The sequence below is a fragment of the Erithacus rubecula genome (assembly GCF_903797595.1).
Source record: "Erithacus rubecula genome assembly, contig: SUPER_Z_unloc_3, whole genome shotgun sequence".
In the NCBI taxonomy this organism is placed as follows: domain Eukaryota; kingdom Metazoa; phylum Chordata; class Aves; order Passeriformes; family Muscicapidae; genus Erithacus; species Erithacus rubecula.
This window is the reverse complement of record NW_027635944.1, coordinates 1,747,722-1,772,501: the sequence shown is the minus strand read 5'-3', so window position 1 is coordinate 1,772,501 and position 24,780 is coordinate 1,747,722. Positions and strand designations below refer to the sequence as shown.

General features: G+C 38.8%; 1 protein-coding gene across 5 annotated transcripts in view; it reads right to left on the bottom strand.

Annotated features, from left to right (window-relative positions):
• ARB2A (ARB2 cotranscriptional regulator A) overlaps nt 1–24,780 on the bottom strand; it is a 221,542-nt gene that overhangs the window by 169,868 nt on the left and 26,894 nt on the right. For all 5 annotated transcript variants that reach the window (XM_079331363.1, XM_079331364.1, XM_079331366.1 and 2 more), the window contains exons 4-5: nt 23,961–24,061; nt 1,299–1,364 (exon numbers count right to left, since the gene is read on the bottom strand). In XM_079331363.1, the coding sequence (XP_079187489.1) occupies nt 1,299–1,364; nt 23,961–24,061 (167 nt within the window). The remainder of the gene's footprint in view (nt 1–1,298; nt 1,365–23,960; nt 24,062–24,780) is intronic.

The following is a 24,780-nucleotide window of genomic DNA, read 5'->3' as shown; positions in this document are numbered from 1 at the left end:
TTAGAGCCAGGAAGATGAATCACCACAGGTGTGACACAGGTGATGGAGGTGCTGTAATACTTATTCCAGGTTTCTTCAGCCTTAGCACTGCACTACATATATGCACATTCTTCATATTCTTTTTTAGGAATCAAGGAAAGTCCTATAGTCTTAAAATCTGGGCATTTTGATGTTTATAAAACAAAGACAGCTTCATCTCTTCACAAAGTGTGACATAGCTTGAGAAGTCTTTTGATACATTATCTTTCCAGAAGTACTTCTTGGACCAAGAAAATTAGCCAAAAAGCTGGAGATCATAACCAGCAATACATCAGGCAGACTGTCATGATGAACCTCATCCTATGTCTGCCTTCACAGGACAATCTGACATGTGGAAATGCTTTGTCAGTCCTGGTTCTCAGGGCACTGATGCAAGTACCAGGGGTGAGTATTGCCCTGCGACTTCGCAGCGAACATTGCAGCTCAGCTCCTTCCAGGAAACTGCAGGTAGTTTGGGCAGGTCACCAAAACATTCTCTAAGCAGCACTCAGGGAATGGAAACGGGAATAGTGAAATGTTACAGAACTGCTAAGGCAAAAGACCTCTTCCTTCCGCAGCCTAAACAGGTTTTCCTTGATGAATATGATGGTTCACCTGAGCATGACAGCAATTCAAAGGATTTCAAAGAGCAAAGGAATCCTTCATAATGATGGAAAATCTACACAGTGCTATCATATTGCAGTGTCCCCTGCACTCTCCAGAACAAAAATACCTGAATATCATCATGTCACATCACATCACACGTATTTATTAAACAGTGTGGTATGTGGGGGAGAGCACTTCATCTTTTCTAAGAGTTGACCAAATATTTTCACTAAGAAACATAAGCACTTTATTTTACATACACATTACAAATTACTGAAAAAGCATTTTTTAAAATACTATCAGTTTACTGATACTCAATGTGAGTGTAGTCCACTGTCTGCAAAAACATTTCTGATTCTCTACATCCAGACACAGGCATCTCAAAATATCCATAAATACTTCTCAGAAAGTTTATGGTGCTCCTATTGAAAGCACCACATTTTGAAAATGCTGTTAAGGTAAGGAAGGCTCAGTTGGAGAAATCAAACACATGAGAAATGAGGTGGAACCCCATCTCCAGATGCATACACATGCAAAGTGCTAAGCCACTGTCCCAATACAAGACACTGTACAGAACCCTGGCACACCCTGTCTTTATCTGAATATGGAATCACAGGCTATGCTGGGTACAGACTCGAAAAAACAATACTCTTGGAAAAACAAATTATACTTACTGGAAGAGTTACTTTCTTCAAGTGGCATTCATTCTGCAGTAGTTCATAAATGTATTTAGTAATGATCTGGAAGAAAAGAAAAAAATAAACATACCACCAGATACTAAAAGACAATAATGACTTATGCAGGCAGACAACTTAAACGCTAATTAGTTAAACTTCTAAGCACTTGTATATGTTTTGCCACTTTCCCGAATCTTTTACTATATAACTGATTATAGAACTTGGAGCTTTAGACAAAAAATTATTTCTGTTTCACAGAAAAGACTGCTTGCCAGTACAGTGGAACGGTAACTGTACCTGTGAATTCATCATGCACTGCTGTGTGAATAATTAGGTGAATAACAAAACTAGGATTTATAACCAACTAATATATACTCAGGAGGGTAGAAGAAAGGTTCTCTTTGTAAAGGAATAATTTGAAAGCATTTTGTCTAGATTTTTGGAACTCTCTCCCCTCCAGGTTCACTTCATGATTCACATGGTGAGCAGATTCACCCTCAGCTAAGCGTGTAGCCAAAGGTAGCTAAGTTACCTTGCCATTTCTACTCACTGAACTCGGGAGGTATGGGTCAAAGATTGGTAAGTAAAAGAAAACCCCATATGGCTGCCCACCATGGGGGAGTTTATGTCTCTTTTGCCCATGTAGGAATAAATTGAAATTTCAAGCCTAAAACCAAAGATACCATTTCAGAAAGCAACAAAATGAAGAAAAAACCAAAACCCAAACAGAACACAAAAAAACCCCCACAAGCAAAAAAACTCAAACCAAACAAAAACAACATAAAAAAACAAACAAAACCACAAAACCAAAACCCCCCAGAACACACACACACAAAAAAATATTACAAAACCCATAAAAATCAATCTCATTGTGACAAAAACTTGCCCTTTCAAATCTAATAAAGTTGTCCACATTTCAAAGTCATACTCTCTAGGGATCTTTTTTTTTCTGGCCTTTACACATTCTAAGAAAAATGGAGATGCAGATATAATAACTTTCTAACTGCAATTAATTTGGGAATTAAACTGAGGAACAAACAGGCACTTTGTACATTTGAGGCAGTAAAATGGTTTGGAAGTCACTGCCTGGATTCCAATGGCTACAAGAGTTTGAAAAAAAAAAACCAAAAAACAAACAACAAAACAAACCACAAATTAAAGAGGTAATATAAAGGACTCATTTTAAGATCCTGAAATGCTTTAAGGCTCAAGGAACAGTATTTAAATTCCAGACAAGACAAGATCTAAGTCTCAGAATATCAATCCAAGAATATCTGAGTACAAACCCATTCTTTAGTATTCCTTAGACCAACACCTCAAGGCCACAATTGCATCCATCTGAGCCCACAGTATATTAAGCCCCAATAGAAACATCATTGTAAAAAAGATCTCAAGTGATGGCATCTTAACTACACACTGTGATCCAAGCAAGGGTGCCAAAAACTTCAAATTCAGTTTTCCAAATGCACAATTACAAAAAGAAGTTTCAATGAGGTCCAAAAGTTTTTTATGAGAGTTTTTTATGTAAATGAGAGGAAACACAATATGCAAATATTTGGAACACACATGAACAAACTGGAGGTGCTGATGAGAACTAATTAAAAAAGCTGATATATGATCCCCTCCTTTCCTTTCACTAAAACCCCAAATCTTTATTAGGACTGTAAGAGTTCTTTCCAATCCTGCTCAAATACATTTATTGATAGAATTATGTTAAAAAAACTTTACAGTTTACAGAAAATTAGTCTTTCTGAACATTATTATCTACACAGAAACTGCATTTGGAGAAGGAATTCAGCTGTGAGCGATGGTTGATTTAAGACATGTTTATCCCCAAAGCAGTATGCTAGGAACATGCATACAGTGCAATTTTACCTTCAGGGGCAAACTTTTTATGGTTCATTGAAATCGACTGCAGTGTAACACCAACAAGTAAAGAAGTTAAGTTCCTGCAGTCTCAAATGCTAATGCTGTACAGATATTAAAGTGAGTGTAATGACAATATGGCCTACAACATAGAAATTTTGTTTTTAACTTTCAATTCATGCACCTACTCACTGTTAAAATCACTAAAAGAATACCTGGAAAAGAAAACAACTGCTATGAAGTAGGTGTATTTTAGAAACCACTTGTGAAAGTTTACCCTTTTTGCAGCTGTTTGTATCTATTTCTTCTATTCTTTCTCATTTATTTAGACTGTGTGTCTTCCGAGCAGAAATAAACCTTAACTCATTTTTTCCACAGCCTGTCTCAATGGGGCTCTCATTTTAACTGACTCTTTATGCACTACTCTAATATAATAAAGAGCAATACAGCCTTAAAAATGGGAGTGTTGAATCAGTGGAACACTCTGGTGTGGCAAAGACTTACCTAACAAAAGCTTTCAATCAAAGCAAACATAAAGAAAAATACAGTAGGTGGAGACTCACATGCAAAGTCTGATATTATGATCCTCAGACACCTCAGCACCTGGATGGCCTGCATTGCCCAGAGAAATTTCAGGAAAAAATGCCATTAAAAAAACCCTCAAAAGATAAAACACCTTAAATGGCCCCAGTCTATAAAATATACACACACACACACATATATATATATACATACATATATACATATACAAATATATTTACACATATACACACACACATATATATGTGTGTGTGTGTGTGTATACTTGTATGTAGCCACAGAAAGAACTGAGGGTTTTGTTGCAGTAGATCAACATGTTTAGAGATATCCTAGAAATGTCTGGTGCACTATCAATTTTAAATTATGGAAATTGGTACACAGATTTCTTGAAGCGACCAGAATTTTCCAGATTTGAAAACATCAATAATGGCCAGACTTCCTGCACTTATCATAGATGTGTCTGGAAAATCTGACAAAATTCTGTCCAGCTATGGAAAATCTAGCAAAATTCTGTCCCATCTAGGAATATGGCTGCAAGTACTAAAAATGCTCTACATCCAACACTGTCTTTGGATTTTTAAGCTTTTAATGACTTCTTCTAACTTTATGGTTGGGTAATTAAAAAAATGATCAATTTAAAAAAAATTTAAAATATTTTTCTTATAGGAAGTAAACAGAAACTGTGTAATACTGTTTATATAGAACTAGTTAGACTTACTATTTCAAATTTATACAATTTACAAAGCCACATCTTTTTGAAGCAGCAATATTATCTTGCACATTCTGGTGTACCATATTTAAGACCTGAAAACTACTGTAGAAACTACTGTAGAATGTTGAGAAGTGTCTTGTGACTTCTTGCATGAGAAGATGGTTCTGCTTACACTCTACAAACTCTCTTGGACCAGTCAGTCAGTCACAGAGCTGCTCAGTGCTGCAGGTGTATAGCAACAGAGGCTTATCAACTCAGTCCTGCATCAATAAATTACCTGAACTATCAAGCAACAAATTGTTCAGATCCAGATTTCTCAGTGGAAACTGTAACACTTACTAGAGAGCCCTACTCATGCTAACCTGGGATAGCTGAACTTTTTCTAAGGCTCTTGAAATTGGTTAAGGTGTGCCAAAGCTGCAAGCAGTATACTGCACTGTAATTCAAGGTAGTAAGGTGGATGGAGAACAGGCATGACTGTCCAAGGAAAAAGAATCAATAATAAGACCTGGCCACAATGTATGAAAATAATTGTCTGATAAATGGAGAAGTAACTGGCAGTTCTGTATTTCTTGTATAAGATACTGAATACTTCTACCTCCTATTAAAACATTTCTGTACTTCATTTACATCCAAGTGCTATCTACCAGGAAAACACATCCCAAGTAAGACAAACACCTAAGTCAGAACTATCAAGGTGTTCTTACTGACTGTTGAGAGAACTGGAGGAAGGAAAAAAAACCAAAACATGAATACAAAAATTTCCATGCTTCTCATGACCTACTCTGATAGCAAGGGAGAAATCCTTTCCAGCCATGGAAAGCCTAACACTTCAACTGCCCAAAAAAGGTTGTACTCAAACTGTGTGATAGAGGAAACTTTCTTCCCAGAACAAAGAGATCTTCTCTGGAAGGAAACTACATTGCTTATACTTTAAACTTATACTCTTGTTGAGCAGGGGAGCCCATATTCTGCTTTTCCTAAGCCTGAGAAACTTCTGCCCCAAATGAAAACATAGCTATTCTAATTTTGCACTTAAAAAAAACAAACATAATGAAGGCAAGCTGATGAGAGCAGGGAGCACAGCTGAGTAGAACACATCCTGAGCAGTAAAACCAAGTAGATTATCCTGAGCATATTAAAAGCACAAGTGTCTAATCTCTGCTATCATTTCTTTGTTATAGTTTTCCTTAATCTGTGGTGGGCAAGGTTGAGAGCTGTAACACACATGGCTCAGGAGTGGAACCAAACTCCAGTGCTCACAACTGCCTTTCTGAGGAGCTTAAAGTAAGTCAGTCTTGATTTATGTTGGATATAACAAAGAATCCCTTCAGAAGTACCTTTTCAAAGTGGTCTCAAACATGTAATCTGCAAAGTTCAATAGACTTATGGATAATTGGGGGATAGACCTATGTTGCAACCAGTGATCCTTCATATGGATCCAGAAAACAGGCTATTTTAATCACAAAGAAATTAAATTTATCTTGGGCAGACAGCAAAAAGAACAGAGAGAAGCACATTATCTTATGACAGACCTGAGGTTTTACCCTTGCATTGTGAAATACTCTGCACTCAGCCAAGCCAAACTGTGGAAATGCAGCTCTGGTCCACACAAGTGTAGTACACATTAAATGATAAAGCCCTGGCTTCCTACAACACACAATCCCTTAAGACTATGGTTCATATAGAGGATCTTCTTACAGGTTGTTTCCAACGACCAAAAAGCATTGAAAAATTTTGTTGTCAGTCTAATTTGTGAAATCTTTGCAATACAACATTCTGATACATGATCAAAAGATCAATACCTGTATAGAACTATGTGAAAACAGAAATTAAAGAATAAGAACCAGTGACACCATATTTAAAGTTACAGAGATTATGAAGGTACTGAAGTCTAAATATGATGATAAGTGGAGGCAAATGCCAAAGAGACACTTCAATTCACTACATATCAGAGGTCTTTAAACAGAGTCTAGAAAAGAGCACTGAAAAAAGAATTCCCACAAAGCAAGGAGGCAATTTGAAGATAACTCAGTTTAAAATAATAACCCCTCTATTTTAAGCCTGTAATATGTTGAAAAAAGCCTTGTACCAATTCTAAAAACATCAAAAAACCAGCAGAGCATGTATGAGGAAGCACAGAATTGCAGCTGACCCACTAATGAACTTTACCATACAGAGATTGTCAGGTATACAGACAACAGATCACAACTCAATGACTTGATTAATAATACCTACATCCTAATCCAGAGGAGCTGCTTCAGTACATACCACACCCAAGCACATGCTATGATTCAGTGAAGTGCACTGAGCCTTGCCTGTCAAGCCCCCCTCCCATGCTGTGCTTTACAACCCAAGTCCTCTAAATTATTTTCTTCTCTCCCCCATGAATGTGCTCTCACTTTCAAAACCAACCAGAAGATTACATATGCAAACAGAACAACAAGCGTGCTGCAGAGGGAAAATAAAAGTAAATCACTCAAACTTGCAAAATGTTTTCTCGAGTGAATTCTCAGCTATGAACATACTAAAAAATCAGCATAAGCCTGTGTGATTTGTGGCCTTTCACTTCTAACCTGGCATCTATCAGGTGTCACTGGAAATCATTACCATGCAACCAACAGTCATGGATTCACGACAGATGTGAGGAACCCTTAGGCTAGTGCAAACCACAAAGCCTCTTTTGAAGACAATCAAATGCCACATGTCCCCCTCTTTCCCTCATGAGGGATATGTGCATCCCTCATGACCAAAATACCAACAATCCTGTCAAATGCCTAGTGTATGGTTAGCACATGATAATGAATAAAGCACATGTGACAAAACAAAGGATGAGGCACATGAGATCAGTTGACACTGCAACCTCTCCCATGACAGGGGACAGATTACAAGACCTAGGCTAACCCAAACTGTCCACTCCACTGTCCACTCCTACACACTTACAGCAGATTTTGGGGAAAAAAAGGAAATGGACAAAACTACAGTGGTGGACCAGATCCAGCTGGATGGATCTGAGATTTCCCACATTATATTCCTGTTATAGATATTCAAAACAGAAACAGAAAGCCATCATCACTATTAATACTCTTGCTACCACTTTTCACTGCGCCAAGGATTAAATATGAACAGAAACAGAACTACTCTCTCAAAGTCAAGAATGGCTACCTCTCATCATGAGTGAGATGTGTTGGCAAAACTTACTCAGTGGAGAGGGGCCTCTGTCTCCAAAGACAGCAGCTTGTGAAAAAAACACTCATTAAACACTCTGTCAGATCACTTTTCAATAATTTTTAAAGAGAGTTCACAAAGTAGATGAGAGTGAAGAGAGTAAGAGTATCTAGTGGCAATATTTTTCATTGCAGGCTTTTATGAGTTACTAGATTTTTCAGAATAAGAGGTAGTATATTTAAAATTAGGTAGACTTTAGCTAATAAAACAGCTGCAATGGCATTTTCCTTCTTGATTGACTTCTAGGATGCTCCCAAGTCATATATTAAAATGGGTTAGTACAATATTAGTGTTATTAGTAGTTTATTATTCCTCCAATAACATTCCAAGTTATCTATATTTTAACCTCAGTTAAATCTCCTACAAGAACACATATTACAGAAAAAAAAAGGAAAAACAGAATTAAAATTATTAGTGATATTTTTGGTTTAGAAATCACTGAAGTCTCACCATCTCTACCCTCTACAGCATGTCACTCAGACATAACTTCTCATACATGAAATAAAGAAAAATCAAGGGTTTGTTTTCCTTTCTTTAGAGATGCAAAACTAATGTGACCTTAGATTATTTACAAATTCTCATCCTGTGACAGAACTGCACTTAAAATGTGCAACAGCTGAACATTACCAGTTCTCCTGAGAAATCCACATATGGGCATATAAAAATCAGCCTTATTTATTTTTTTTGTGAAGTTGTGTCTTTGACTAACTTCATACAGTACACCAAGTGATTCAACTGTCAGCTCCTCAGACCTCCGAAACTATTTTAACTGTTAATTTAGACCTGACACAAGTTACAATCTCTTGAATTTAAAAAGTTTCTCAAAAATCGACCTTCCATGGGCATAAAAAGGATAATATTTTCAAATAATTAATAGTCAACATAAGAGATTAGACTCCTCAGCACTACTTGCATTTTCTAATAACTTCAAGTCAGAGTACACAGGTTGAAAGTTTTGTAATTTGTCTTAAAAACAAATAAGTATAAAACACTAAAAGCAATGCCATGACAAGTAATGGATTTTGTTATTTTATAAAATTTTTCTTCTTATTGGTAACAGGCACTTCAATGCAAGAAGAAAAAATAAGCACAAGAGGGAAATAATCCCTATAACATACAACAGTCTACCCCAAATGTTTTCCTCCTTGCACTGTACAAACAATAATGTTCAGTGAAAAATGCAAAATGAACTCCAACTGATTTGCCCTACAGCAAATCTCAAGTGGTGGGACTGACCTAAGGCTTGCTACTGTGGCTGCTAGAGACTTGATTGAATGAGCTTCGTTTTGACCCTGAGGTGACAAACCTGCCAATACATACTAATGAGAGATGCAACCAACTTTTTGACATACTGCTCTTGGATAGACTTACCTAAGAACTAGGACAAGCAGAAAAAAACAAAAAAAAACAAACAACCCTCACCATCACCATTCTAGAACAAAAGATCCTAAAAGCTGAATGGACTTTCTAAAGCCTCAGTTCATTGCAGGCTAAATAAGGAAAAAAAAAACAACCAGAGAGAGAAACAAATTCAATGGCATTTTAAAGTCCACAAAGACCTCACTTGGATTATAGTGTGAGAGAACAATTCATTAAGATGGAACTGACACTATTTCTATGTGGTTTCTTGTATTTTGTACTGAAGGCAATTCAATTCAACCTTCATACACAGTTGTGATATTCTGCATTTTGAGCTGACTGATCACAACTAAGATCTCAAGGTCTTTTGAGAGAATTAAATGAAAGAAAATAGGGAGTTGTCAGGAATGCAGCACATACTGTTGATGTGATTTGACCCAATGCTTTGTTATATGGTCTTTGCTGACACCTGTTGGTTTACTTTTTGTTTTCCTTTTTTTTTCCTCTTTAAAAGAAGCATCTCTAATTTTAGAAACCACTTGACAATAATTTGGCTTTAGAAATGGCTTATTTGCTAAGTCTATCTTATGGAAATTCTCTGTTTTCTTTAGATATGCATACATATGTATATATATGTATCTACACTAAGCAGATTATTCAATCAAGCACCTTGCACTACAAGCAATTAACCATTAGCAGAAAACAAGACCCCTGTCCCAAGCTGAGACAAGAAACACAATGATTAGAAGTTTGCAAAAGAAAGAAGAAAACTAAAAAAAGCTCCAAAGTTTAACAGAGGAACAAACTGACATATCAAATTAACATAAAGACCACCTTTTTAGCAGTCACAGACAAAAAAGCTAGTGATGTCATGCATCATCTGATTCTGTCACCTTCCATTGCTCAGCAGAAATGACCAGATAAATATTCACAAATTGACTGAAGGATAAATTTTATGTAAATCCAGAGCAGAACTCTAATAAACACCTTTTCATAGCAAGATGTCTTCACCATTTTGCCTCAGTGTCCAGAAACACCATTGGGTCAAAATTCCAACATATACATTCCAACAGCCTGCTCCTGTGTGTTCAATATGTATTTCTTGAAATATGTCCACCTTCTTGGACCACTTTGGCTTTAAGGGGTACTTCTCAGGGAACTTTCTGAATCAGTCCCATTAGTAGGAAAAAGTCTGTCCTCTGGAAATACAGGACAGAAATTTTGTTGAGGCCCCTCCTTACCTCACCAAGAATTGAAAACTTTATCATTTTGTGGTTGCTGTTCCCAAGATGGGCATTCTGACAGCCAGGTCTCCCACCAGCTCCTCTCTGTTTGCAAACAGCAGGTCCAGCAGAGCCCCACCCCTGGCAGACTCCCACCTGCTGTGACAAAAAGCTCTCCTCCATGCAATCCAAGAACCTCTTAGACTGACTCTTTTCCACTATATTGAGTTCCCAGCAGATACCTGGCAGGTTAAATCTCTTAAAAGAAAAAGCACAGGCGATCTTGAAACATCCTGCAGCTGCTTATACAATAATTCATCCATCTCTTCATCCTGACATCCCACCAGGATGGCCCTGTTGGCCTTTCCCTGATTCTTACCCATGGTATTTGATCTTATTGACATTAATCCCGAGTTCCACAATGTCCAGAGCCTCCCTAAGACACAGAGACACCCCTCCACCTCTTCTCCCTCTGCTGTCCCTGGTGAAGAGCTTGTGGCCACCCACTGCAGTGCTCCACTCCTGGAGCATCCCACTGGGTTTCTGTGATGGTGGCTGTGCAATTGCTTTACTGCTGTATCATGGTTCCAGCTCCACATTTGTTACCACACTGCCTGCACAGTGTACAAGCACTTCAGCTGGGCTGCTGATCTCACCCCTGACTCTGCTTCCCACCCTTGGGCTCATCTTTGAGTGCCTTGTTTCACCCCCTTCCCCCTCAAACCCAGCTTAAAGCCCTCTCAGTCAGCCCTGCTGACTCTTGGGCTGGAATCCTTTTGCCTTTGTTAGACAGATGGAGCCCATCTGTCTCAAGCAGGCCTGCTGCTGTAAAAATTGCCCTTGGTAGAAAAACCTGAATTCTTCTGATGGCACCAGCCCTTAAGCCATTCATTGATAACAGGGGTTTTCCTATTCCTTTCATCATTCATCCCTGTTCCTGAAGGAACTGAGCAGAACCACACCTGTGCTCCTGCCCATCAACCAGTCAATCCAGAGCTCTGATGCCCCTTTAATTGGCCCTGGTACCCTCCTTGTCAACCTCATCACTGCCAACGTGGACATGCAGCAGTGGGTCATAATCAGAGGTGTGAATTAGTTCAGGGAGATTCCTGCTGATATCCCATACCTGGGCCCAGGAAGGCTGAAGAACCCTGTAGGAAGGGTCTGGTTAATATACAGGGCCCTCAGAAGGGAGTGACCTACTACAACTACCCTTCTTTGATTCTTTATTTCCTGAGGTTGTGATCCCTCTGACAGATGATGTGCACTCTCAAGACAGATTTAATAGCCTAATGTCTTTCTGATACTGTGGTGTGCAAAACTGCACACAATGCTCAAGGTGAGACCAACCCAGGGGAAAGTGGAGCAGGACAATCCCCTCCCCTGACTGGCTGGCACTGCTGGGCCTGATGCCCCCAGCTTTGATATTTAAGGTGGGCACACATTAAAAGAAACAAGCTCTTACTGAAGGATCACCTTATTCTGATTTCTTAAAGACCTGTATTTTTGAACCTGAAGTGTACAGACATTTACATGTTTTTCTAATAAAGATATGGACTGCTAAGTAGTTGTGGGTTTGCTTTCCTAGGTGCTTTCTCTTGTCTGCTTACCCTCAGGTAAAAAATCACTATTGTAAAGGACACATACTGAAATCTATGCAAGAATAGCAGTCCTGATCAAACCTACAAATTCCCTGTGGAGTTTTAGAGCTATATATTGAGACAACCAGTTGTAAGGACTTCTTAACTGTTTACTTCACTCAGAGCAGGAGCTTGAAACTACCTTTCCCATAATTAAGACTAAGGTCAAAACCTGACAGCACATAAAAAGCACAGCTGTATGGTACCAAAAATGGAAAAAAGACAGTTGCACATGGAGAACTTTCAAACTTTTCACAGTTTAAATACTATCCTGAACTGGCATAAAAGTAGGCCAACACTGCCTAGAGCAATTGGTTCTTCTGGATTTAATTATTGGGCAAGAGATTAAAACAACTGTTCTTTGTGTCTCAGTCTATGCTGCATTCCGACTGCAACAGTCTTGACACTCAGTACCCTTCCCAGAGAATTAGATAACAGCTACAGAGGATTTGTGGTGCTTCTGATGTTTTCACACAAACCTCACAAAACTTAAGTGAATCATTGCTTATTACTACCTTACAAAAGTTGAAAACTAGAACATTTTCTCCCCTAGAAGTAAGTTTCACAGTTGCAGTATAACCCCAGCTCCATCTACCATGGTTAGCTCTTGCACTTTACAGGAGTGAGCAATCTAAGGTCTCCTTTACACCTGAAGCTCCTGCACTAGAGTAGGCAGATAGACTTGGCACTGTACAGTAATGGTTAGGATGTTCCTGTTTAAAGGCAGTCTGCATATTTTTAGCTGATCAGCCTGATATAACTTTGCAATTTAACAAATTATTTCTATTAGGGACTGACACAACTGATACAGCTTTACTGACAATATCACTCTGCTCTTCTAAATGTTAATAAAAATACTCCTGAAAAAATGAAATGTATACGTATCTTGTTGAAAATACAGAAAGCACAGAAGTCTTTACCATGCAAGAGCTGAAAATTCTGTGAAAGAAAACAAGCTCTTCTGGAGCTCTGCAACTGAAAATAAACATATTTCAGAAGAGCTGCTTGATGAAAGCAATAAATTTACATATCTGTTTTTAAAAAAACTCATGCTGAGAAGTAGGAAAATACTTTGTCTTTCATGTAAACTTTTAAGATCACTAATGGAAACACAACCTAAACATTCACAACAGAAAGATGCACCAACCAATTTCGTCGCACATACTGACTGCTGTTCTGCCCAAGCACTGCTTAAATATATTTGTATTCTGGTCAGATAGCTGTGTCAAAAAAACATTTTTTTTTACCACTGTTTAAAAACAGATAACAAGTCAACTAGCTATGATTTTAGTTTACTTCCTTGCTGATTTTAGAGTTTGCTACTGTGCTTATTCTTTTTAGATGGAAACAATTATTAAGTCCAAGGATAATTCAATTTCATTCTGCTGTGCAATAAAGTTTGGGTTTTTGCTAAACCGCAAAAAAAGGAAAAATAAAGAAATAGATACATACAGGTAGATTAGCTGTAGCTTTAATTTCAGCTACATGAAAATGGTTGGTAAAAAGTTTATTAAGAACTGAGAGCCTAAACTTTTGCTTATAAACCCAGAATGGCAAGAATGGTTCTAATTGAACTAAAGATGCTGAAGGTTTTAGTTTTAAAAAGCTCATGATGAACTCATTGAAACACTCCCCCTATTTCAATTTTTGTCTTCTTTTTAACAATTAGTACCATTCTTTGAATTGCAGCAACTTACAAGTGCTTTATAAACAACCATCTGCCTTATTGTATCTTTTCTGCTTTTCAGTGTTTATCAATTTAAAAATGTAAAACACATTTATCAACAATGTAACAAACTCCCATCTGGGTTTATGAGATGCTCATCATTTCTTTCAAGAATCATGCTAACAATAATTATAAAACTATCTCTGAACCTTTCGAGAACTGTCATGTTACTTTGATGAACCAACCTACTGCCAATTGCTGCCTGCAAACTAGAAGAGTTCACTGAAGCACATCTGACATAATCATTCCACTAAAAAGTCTTCACAAACACCAGATTTTGAAAGCTGATTTAGCATATGCAAATGAATACACTGCATGTAATGAAGATTCATATTTAAATTTCTGTAGGTACTGTTAAGTAGTCCTGAATCCTAGCTGTCCATTTACTTCACTCAGAAAAAAGAAATGCTGAAAATTACCACACTGTTAAAAGCTCAAATCTTCACAAAATTATAATGACTGTACACATATACAATTCAATTTTTTTCAGCTGCCTCCACTAAATTTCTATATTTTTAAAAACATTGATTCAAAAATGGGGAAAGTAAAAGGACTGGAACTTCCTATAAATTTATTACTTAGAGTTTAGGAATTGTTATTAGAGAGAAATTCAGTATTACACCCCGATTTTAGTTGCTTTACGTTATTTATTTAAAGCCTTCTTTGCCATTTTTCTGTTTCACACTTACCTAGCAAAAATTGAAAATAATCAGACCAGCATGAAAAAACCCCTATAACAAACAGGGCATGAATTCCTAAAGTACTGCATTTATACTTGCCCTTGCTGTCCATAAAGCGATAGGGCTCACTCAGGCTCTTCCTTCAAATGGTAAACTCACAATTCTCTGTTCCACATAGATTCTTCTCTGTGTATTAAGAAATGAGATTACACCCTCACATATTTTAAAGATCCTGGCTAATCTCACTCTTCTGCCTATCTTTATATTTTTGTCCAAATTTTTTGTGACTTCACTGGAAAAATCTAGCTAAAGCAAAAAACCTGCAATATTCATTAGTAGATGGGTGTCCTGGTCTGGCCAGGACATGATAGATTTTTGCAGTAGCCCAGAGAGGGCATGGCTGGGACCCAGAGGTTATTCTGTACCACCTCAGATCACTGCTAGGCCAGAGGGAGAGGACTCTCCTGCAGGTTAGGACATTCTGTTCTGCTGCCACAGGGTCAGGTCGGGCTCCACAGTGAGCATTTGACATTTCTCTTTTGGACACTTTTGTTATTAACATTACTGCTGTTATTCTGTATTTTAAAACAGAACAAAACAACACAACTGTGTTTTTTTGCCTAACACTGTTCAATTTCTTCAGTAAACTGTTACATTTTTTTCATTTACATCTACTCATACTGATTTCTCCTTACTGGTCAAATTAAGGGGAGGAAACTAATTTTAGAGTGTCCCTCTTAGATTATCTTAAATTGAGACAATAATGATAACTAAATCAGCTACATATTTGCTTTTTGCTACAACAAAACTGTTATAAAATAAAACCTACTTATATATATTCACAGACACCGAGGACTCAGTGCCATTTCACTCAAATCTCTTCCAAGAGGTGTATTAGCAAGAACCTGGACTACCCTCACCTTCAGGGGTGGGTTGTAACAGAGGGTATTTCAAGGATCCAAAAGGGCATTGTTGGGCCCTTGGGAGAGGTGCTGTGGAGACAGAGGGAGCTGGACAGCTGAACACCTTGCCTGGTCTCTCAGAGGACCCTTCTACTGTGGGACTGCTGAGTGTTGAAGAACAACAGGTACCAACCACTCCCACAGCAGTGCACCATGGACAGCATGGTGCCAGCAGGGCTCTGTGCACCTCAGCCATGAGATGGGACCTGCAGACCCAGCAGAACTGCTCACTAGTCCCATATGGCCAGTGTGTGTCCAGTGGAGACTGACAGTGGACTATGGTGGTCTGAAGGAAGTCACAGCACTACTGAATACTGTGCCAGACATGATGGAACTTCAGTGCCTTGGAGCCCAAGGCAGCAAAACAGTGCTACCACTGACACTGCAAGTGTTTTTCTCCATGTCTTTACCCATGAGTGCAGGCCACAGCTTGCTGTCACCTACAAAGGCACTAAGTACACCTGGAACTGGCTGTGCAAGGAGTGGAATCTCAGGCCCACTACCTGCCTTGGAGTGACCCAGACTGCACTAGAAAAGGGTGAGGCTCCAGAACACTGAAAATGATGACATTATCACATGGGGGAACACAGCTGAGAAAGTCAGGGAGAAAGGGGAGAACATAATCCAAATCCTTCTGAAGCCTGCTTTTGCTGTAAAGCAAAGTAAGGTCAAGGGACCTGTCCAGGAAATTCCTTTCTTGGGAGTAAAATGGCAAGATGGACATCATCATTCCAACAGACATGGTCTACTAAGCAGCAGCTACGACCCTGTCAACTAGCAAGATAGAAACACAGGCTTTCTTAGGAGCTGTGGGTTTTTGGAGGATGCATATTCCAGATTACAGTTAGATTGTGAGTTCCCTCCATCATGTGACCTAGAAGGAGGATGATTTTAAATGGTGTCCTGAATGACAAGCTTTTGAACAAATCAAACACGTGATAATTCATGCAGTAGCCCTGGAGCCAGTCAGAAGAGGAAAGGATGTGAACCTTGTGGTCTGTGCTGCAGCCAGGGAGAATGGTCCTTCCTGGAGTCTCTGGAAAAGTGTCTGAGGAGACTGGAGGATGAACCCTGGGGTTCTAGAGCTGGGGAAACAAAGGATGTGGGGCCCACTACATCACAACTGGAAAAGATCCTGGCAGCTTCTGAAGGAGTTCAAGCTGTTCAGAAGTGTTTGGCAACAGAGCACAGCTCCTCCTGGAACCCTGACTGCCAGTGCTGGGCAGGATGTGCAAAGGAAAAGACCCTTCCACACATCATGCCACTGATGCCATGTGGAGTAATTGAATCACTCTGATCACACAGAAAGCTTAAACAGCAAACGCCAGCTGCCTAGAGATCCTGGAATTCATCATGACTCAGCCCAAAGGCAAAAATGTAGATTATCATCAGAAGAGGAGGAGGAAGTTACACATGCTGATGAGGCCCCATCATATAATCAGATACCAGAAAATGAAAAGCAATATGATCTCTTCACTGATGGTTCCTGCTGTATGGTTGTGCTACACAGAAAACAGAAAGCAGCTGTGCAGAGCTCTCTACATGGAGAGTCACAGAAGCTGTGGAGGGACAAGGAGCACCAAGTGAGGTTGCAGAGCTGAAAGCCATCCAGCTGGCTTTAGATATCACTGAATGAGAGAAATGGCCAGTGCTCTACACTGACTGTGGGTGACAGTAAATGCACTGTGGGGTGGCTGGACCAAGGGCAAAGGAGCAACTGGCAGGACAGGGGCAAACCCATCTGAGATGATGAGCTGTGCTGAGCATCACTGGCCAGGTAGAGAAGCTGGCTGTAAAAGTGCATGGAGTAGATGCACATGCACCAGGAGCTGGGCTACTGAAGAGCATCCCAGCAATGGACAGGTGGATTGGGCTGCCAAGATTCAACTGTCTCAGGTGGATCTGGACTGGCAGCATAAGGGTGAATTATTTGTGATTGGTGGGCCCATGGTGCCTCAGGCCATCAGGGAAGAGATGCAACACACAGATGGGCTCGTGGCTCAGCTATGGGGTGGATTGAATGAAGGACACAATTTCCAAGGTGATCCATTGCTGTGAAATGTGCTCTGTGATCAAGCAGCCAAGCAGGTACAGCCCCTGCAGTGTGGTGGACAATGACTGAAATACAAAGAGTGGGAAGTATGGCAAGTTAATTACACTGCACTCATGCAAATGCACCAAGGCAGGCCCTGAGTGCTGAGAGTGGTGTAAAGAACGACTGGATGGCTGGAGATGTACCCTGTGCCTCACACACTGCCTGGAACAGCATCCTGGGCCTTGAAAAGGAAGTCCTGTGACAACACAGCACCCCAAAAAAATCTGAGTTTCACTGATGTCATGATGATTTTTGCCTTTTCTTTTATATAACTTGCTTGTATGTATCCTCAGTATTCTTTGCATGCATACTTGCCATTTTTTAAATCTAACAACTTAGCATAGTCCTAGTATTTTGTTAGGCCAAGTGACCAAACATCCTAGAGGCCTCACAGTAGGAGGCTGGGAAATCCTACACCATCTTGGGAAACCAAGGTCTGCTCTAGAACATCTCCTGTAAAGTGGAGATTTGGCCCATCTGGGGGGAATTCTCTGAATGGGGAAATACGACGCCATTTATCCAGGCCTTTCATTGGAGCACCTTTGTTAGAAATGTTAATTTTTAAGGTCTATACATTGTATACATGATCTGTCGTATGTGTGCATTGCAGCAAATCCCACCTTGGCAAAGTGGTGCACCATAAGGATCCTTACTGCAACACCAAAAAAAAAACCCTTATCCCTTAACAGTGTCTGGGTCTCAACTTTTCAAGACCAGGAAAAGGCATCAGTACAATGGGACTGATTTCAAACACAGCCTTATATCACCAGAAGAGCACGATGTTGAGTGCATATCATATCCCCCATCATGCAGCAGCCTCAGAAAATCAAATGATACAATGCACTGTCAAAATCACATTGAAAGTAATGAGTGGTGGGAATTTAGAACACTGAGATCTACATAGTTTTGAAGACTACATGGTTACTTAACACTACAGGCTCCAGTGAAGCTGGCCCTCCCCAGTCAAAATTCCCATGTACCACAGAAGGGACAGAGTTACCACTGTCCGTATGAAGAACCTGTTGGGGCAACAGTTTGGATTAGTCCTGCCTCCAACAAAGGCAAACCCATCAGTGGAATTGTTTTTGTTTAAGGACCTGAGTGCATTTCATGGGTAATGTGATATGTCCCTGAAGGAGGGGTGCAATTACAAATATTTTTTGTGAAATTGATTCCACTGTAAAATTTTGCTAAAGCAAAAAGCCTTCTGCAATGTTCACTGGTAGATGGGGTGTCCTGATTCCAGCTGGGAAAAGGTTCATTTCCAGAGCAGTAAGAGTAGGGGCATTGTTAGGACCTGGAGGTTATTCTGCTGTTTTCCACAAACAGGGACGGGCTCACTTCTGGAGCAAAGGAGCCTGGCTGCATGGGTCAGACCTCCACGGCGAGACTTTTGCACAGAAATCACTCTTTTGCTTTTGGACAGGCTTGCTATTAATATTTTTGCTGTTTCTGTTCGTTTTCTTATCTCATTGCTGTTTCCAGCAAATTGTTCTTACCTCAACCCATGATCTTTACTTTTTTTTGCCCTCAGTTCTCCTCTCCATCCTATCACAGGAGAAGGAAGGAAGCACCACACAGTTTGGAGTGCCTCAGTGGTAGCACTGAACAGGAGAATACCACTCCTAAACCACCAAAATGGGGCAGAACTTGCAGAGAAATAGCACTATCAAAGGAGAATACACAAAACAGAAATTAACCACTTCCAAAAATAAGGATGGGGGAGATATTTGAATTACATGCTTTCACTCTCCCTCTGAAACAGGAATTTTATTGAGTCCTCTTGCTACCTCCATGGAAGTTCACCTTAATTTGACTAATACAAGAAAATGAAAAAATGCAATTCACACATGCTCCACAGACACCTGTTAAGTATTTGGCATCTCAACTCTGAACAGAAAAACCTCTTTAACAACCCAAGCCAAGAAGGCATTCCATAAAGGCAAATGTTCATTAATTCAGTGATACGTTCCATCACTGTAAATTTATTTTGTTGACTCAGAAGAATTTTTCCAATGACTAACTAACCAACAGCAAATACATTATAAGAAGTCAAGGCAAGCAAACAATTTTGCTTGGTCCATGGTATGCAGCATGTACTTTATATTATATCAAAACGTTGCTAGCCAGAGAAAATCTGGAATGTTCAATGATAAACTGCAAAGAAACTGAAACTAGGAGTGTAAGGATTTCTACTAATCATCTGCACATTTTATTTGAAACTTGATCCTGCAGCCCTTATTCACAAGATCAGACCTATTGAGTTTATTCACATGAGCTTTGGCTGCAAGATTGGACCTTAAGTACTGTCAGGTGCACGTGCAGCCTATCATCAGATTTTGGGTTATTCATGCAAGAAGCTACCCTTTCAAATGCAGACTACTTAATGCTTCCTTCTTCATTAACTTACATGTCCTCTTCTGCTGCTCTATGCTTTCATTTGTGCTATGTAAATAGCCTCTCAGTCATCAAAACAAATAATGATCTTTGCAACCAAGGAGGAAATTAGTAGCAGGTGAACGCTTATTTTTTAAATCATGTTGAGACCAAGCTGTTCTTTAACTTAAAGGAGATCTGGAAAAAAAAATTCCAGTTTTACTACTTAGCCATCTTAATTATGGGTTGCCAAGGTCATAATTTTACATACTTGTCCCACTCGCACTACTCAAATATTAACCTTGATGGCAATCCACTTTATGATGAGCTGGACCTAACACTGTGAAGCACCTAACACTTTAAAGCAGTTTAAAGCAGTGGAATAAGACTTCTCTGATGACATAAAATTAACTATATTTTATCATATATGAAACCAGGAGTTTCTGATTTAAGTATTCTGTTTCTTTGCTTTACACATCTGTTCTACATAAATACAAAATATTATAATATTGTGACTGCAAAAAAAAAAAATCTCTATTTCACTACTTGCTTATAGACTTCTGCAGGTCAGATAGGCTGCAATTACAAGACACAGCATAAACCCGAGTAGGATCACAGCAGAGACTTTTATGTCATGATCCACATTATAACCTACATATTTACAAATCCTCTTTGAATTCTGCAAGGCATTGGTAGAGAAGCAAACTGTCAGTACAGGTAAAAGTTTATTCATCAGTGATGGCATTCTCAAAAACATTCATTCCAGTATTCAATGACCTCCAAGTAATCAACAAATTACAATTGCTTTTAGGCTGCAAGATATGTGCAAAGTCTGCCTTCTCATGCTAGGGGTACTCTGGATACTAAATAAATATGGAAGGAGAAAGTCAACATACACTTTTTAATACAAAATCTCACTATCAACACAAACTATATGACTGGTAAAATCAAATGTAAAGTCCCAGCAAAAGTTATTAGCAGTACTCTCTTTGTAATTCCAGCTAATTTCAATGTAATGATAAGGGAGGGGCTGAAGCTGACTATTGGCAATTTCAGTAGCCATAATATCAACTGCAAGTGCAGTACAAATAATAAGCATACACATCTACTTAAAATGCAAGGAGACACATACCACATGAGTCTAATCTGGAATTTAATCTTGAATCCAAATCTCTGTAACTCAAAGCTAGGAAAAAATTTTAAAATGAGACCATGAACTGGAATGGTATCTCTGCAACAGCTAAACTGTTGTCACAAATTTTTTCTCGATCATACTTCAAACTTGCCACATGGATTAATCATCAGTTCGAAGCAGCTGCAACACTATGTTCTATGCACTTCTCTTGCCATTTTAATTTTTAAAAAGCAAATGGAGAGGCTCTCTACAAGATTCAATGCCACAATAGCAATGACTGAACCAGAATCACAAAACTATGAACAGTTCACTAAATTGTCTATTAACAACACATATCAAAAGGCTGCAGAAAAAAATGTGTGCCTGAAATAACTGATCAGTGAATGGAGAATAAAGAGATGTAAGGAGAGGAGATGTAGGCAAGTAATTTTACTTTTTGAAGAATCAATTTCCACACAACCAGAAAAATGGCAGATCACAGATAGCATATTCATGACTTTTCTCAGCAAAAAATCCCCATGGATAACCAAACTGAAATGTATTAATGCTCCAGGAAAGAGGGAATGATGCTGATACTGTAAGGTCAGGGATACATTTACTTCTTAAAATCAGTAAGACATCTTAAAAACAACATATATGTGCATATATATACATATATATATGCACAGAAAAAAAGTTATCTTGTGCAGGATGCATATATATCCTTTAAAGATTAGAAAACCAGCATGCAATGACTGAGCTAACAACAGAAACACTGAATACATAAAACAATTTTGTACAGTGATATAAATGTAACTACTTAGTCTCACTGGATGACCAGCTACATAATTGAACCCTAAATGCACATTAAAGAATTCCTACAACCAAATGATGATGTTTCAAAGGAAAGGCCTAAGGCAGATTTTACTACATCACATGACAAAACATTTGAGCAACTGCTTCTTAAGCTACCACAGTTTGCTAAACACATCTTCACCTCAGACTACAAAAACAGCTAATCAGAGGCTGATATACCACTACAGGGCTACTCAATTTTTGCATCAGTGATCCACTAATTTATTGCAAAAAATGGGATTTTAGTTTTGCAAAAAAATGCCAAGGATCAGCATCTCCTGCGTTCCCAAATAACCACATCAAAACCAGATAATGGAACATGTATAAATTTGTGGCTTGCTTGAAAAACTATGTGGTACTGAGTACCAAGCAGAAATAGACAAACACAGATTAGTTTAATTCTCTAAAAACATGAAACAGACAACTTAGAACAATTCTCTGTCAGATACCTGACCTTAAGCCTTCCTTGCCTTTTACCTACCAATATAAATGAAGTGCATTTTCAAAGATCAGTCAAACTTGAACATGGAAGCAAAATGCACAACACAGATCACAGATATAAGATCTCCATTCTGTAACAAGTGCACCAAAAAAATCACAATAAGTTGTCCATACTACTGTGGGTTGAAGCTATTTTCATGCACTTTTCAGAATGTGAAACTTGCTGTGTATTTCCAAATATGGACAGGAAAGTGTGATGGTACAGGAACCTCATACTGATCTTCAGTGTCCTGTCTTGCCCAACTCACTTTTTTGGAAAATGGGAATATTTGAACAATGTAGACACACACAAACGTCCATACCTACAGTCCATGCAACAGCATTTCCACTCATAAGAAATGTGTATCAAGTAACTTGGAGAACGTAGACACAGCAACATTCTGTGTCTACACAAAGCACCATCACTTTTCTTAAGAAATATACAAAGTGAAAAGATGTGAGAAGCACCTGCAGTAGCCCCACCCATTATCTACTCCCTGTCACAGTTCTTGTAGCCATCAGGAGTAGAAGATAAAAAGCAAGCTTCATCAATCCCTGGTGGGACAAACATCGGGCAGCTCCAGCACATTCAGCAGACAGTCCAGGCTGCCAGACCAATCAAACAGCAGCTGGGGAAGCAAGCACAGAGCATCCCAGAGAGCTGGAGCACTTCTATGAACACGGGATGAGTGAGATTGGGATGCTCCACCCAAGAGAAGCGAAGGCTACAGGGAGACATTACAGCATCTTCCAGTAAAGAGAGCTGGAGAGGGACTATTGACAACAACATGGAGTGACAGGACAAAGGGCAAAGGCTTCAAACTTAACAAAAGCAAGCAGGTTTAGATTAGATGTTAGGAAGAAATTCTTGATTGTGAGGGTGCTGAGGCACCTGGAAAATTTTGCCCAGAGAAGCTGGGGATGCCCATTCCTGCCATGGCAAGGGATTGGAATTAGATGACATTTAAGGTCCCTTCCAACCCAAACCCATTCTAGGATTGTATGGATAAGGCATTTGTCTTCCTAAGGCACCATTATGCACAAAGAAGCCCTGCTTTCCTGCAGATGGCTATACATCTGCCTGCTAATGTAAAGAAGTGAATTGATTTCTTATTGTGTGCACAGCTTGTGTGCACAGCTTTTACTTTGCTCATTAAACTGTAACTCAGCCTGTGAATTTTTCACTTTTACCCTTCTGATTCTCTCCCCTATCCCACAATGAGGAGTGAGCAGGTAGCTATGAGGGGCTGAACTGCCTAGAAAGTACCAGTAGTATCCAAGTATGTAATACACCAACAGATATTTAATCAATTAATCTTCAGATTTCTATTTTATTTAGTGGTTCCTGGTATTTCTTGGTAACATGAGAAAACCAACCAGTGTGTTTATCTTTAAACTAAAAATAAAATGTTACAGCTTTGCAGTCCATGAGGTGACCAAGGTTAAAGAAAATACAGCACTGTATAATATTGTGACTTACATAGGTAGACTATATTTTATTATGAAGATATATTAAAGTCAAACAATAATGTAAATCACACCAGAAGCTATATAGCAAACAACAGAAATTACTGTTAGAGCATTTATATGCAGTAAATCCTGAAACACCTTCTAACAAATGACTGAAGCCTCACTAAAACTATATTAACATATGTAAAAGTATTACTTCTACAGGGAAACAAACAAAACCCACAGCACATGAACACACACACACACTCATATGTACATACAGACACATCCACACACATTCCTATACATATACACACAGATACACATGCATGCATGCACACTCAAATTATGTACCTCTCCAAGAGCTTCATAGCGCTTTTGGTTCCATCTATGCAAATCTTCACGATAATTAAAAACAAATGGCTCCCCAGTTTTAATGTGTCTTAATTGTCCTTCTGTAAAAGAAACAAAATCATTACAGTTAATATACTTCTTCATTAAAAGTATGACACATTCAATCGGTGAAAATTGTAAAATAAGTCTACAGCTAAAAATCAAGCTATTATGAATCCCTTCTCATTTTTGGGTATAAGCTTTTTAACAAAACAATTGCAGCATTAAAAATTGTGTTTTATGATATATACTGCTAGATTAAGCTAAACAAATTAGGACAGTGAAACTGCATGCACATAACAAATACTAAACTGCTTCACAAGACACGTTTATGTCTCAACTGCTCTGAATTAACAGTGAAATGTAAGCACTAGCAGCTAATATTTGATCTGCAGGTGATCAAACTGTAGCTACAAATCCTCTACTTCAAAACTAACTGCATTGTAAAGAAATTCAAATACAAAAGGGACTGGAAGCTGGAACTAAGGGAAAGATTTCTCTTCAAGCATAACAATTTTCTAAGCTAATATGAAAAGAACCATGTACACAATTAGGGAAAATATCTTAATTCCAAGGCATAGTGAAATCAAGTAAGACCTCCTAGATTTGGGGTACAACTGAGATTACAACAGTAGAATAAAGCAAAATGCTTGTTCAGAGCAAAATCACATGGTACTCTTACATTCCATTGTAACTTCCTGTAGTTAGCCTTGTTTATAGCCAAAGTTCCCAGCATTCCCAACCACTGGTGAAGACATGGACTATGTTAAAACAATGATAA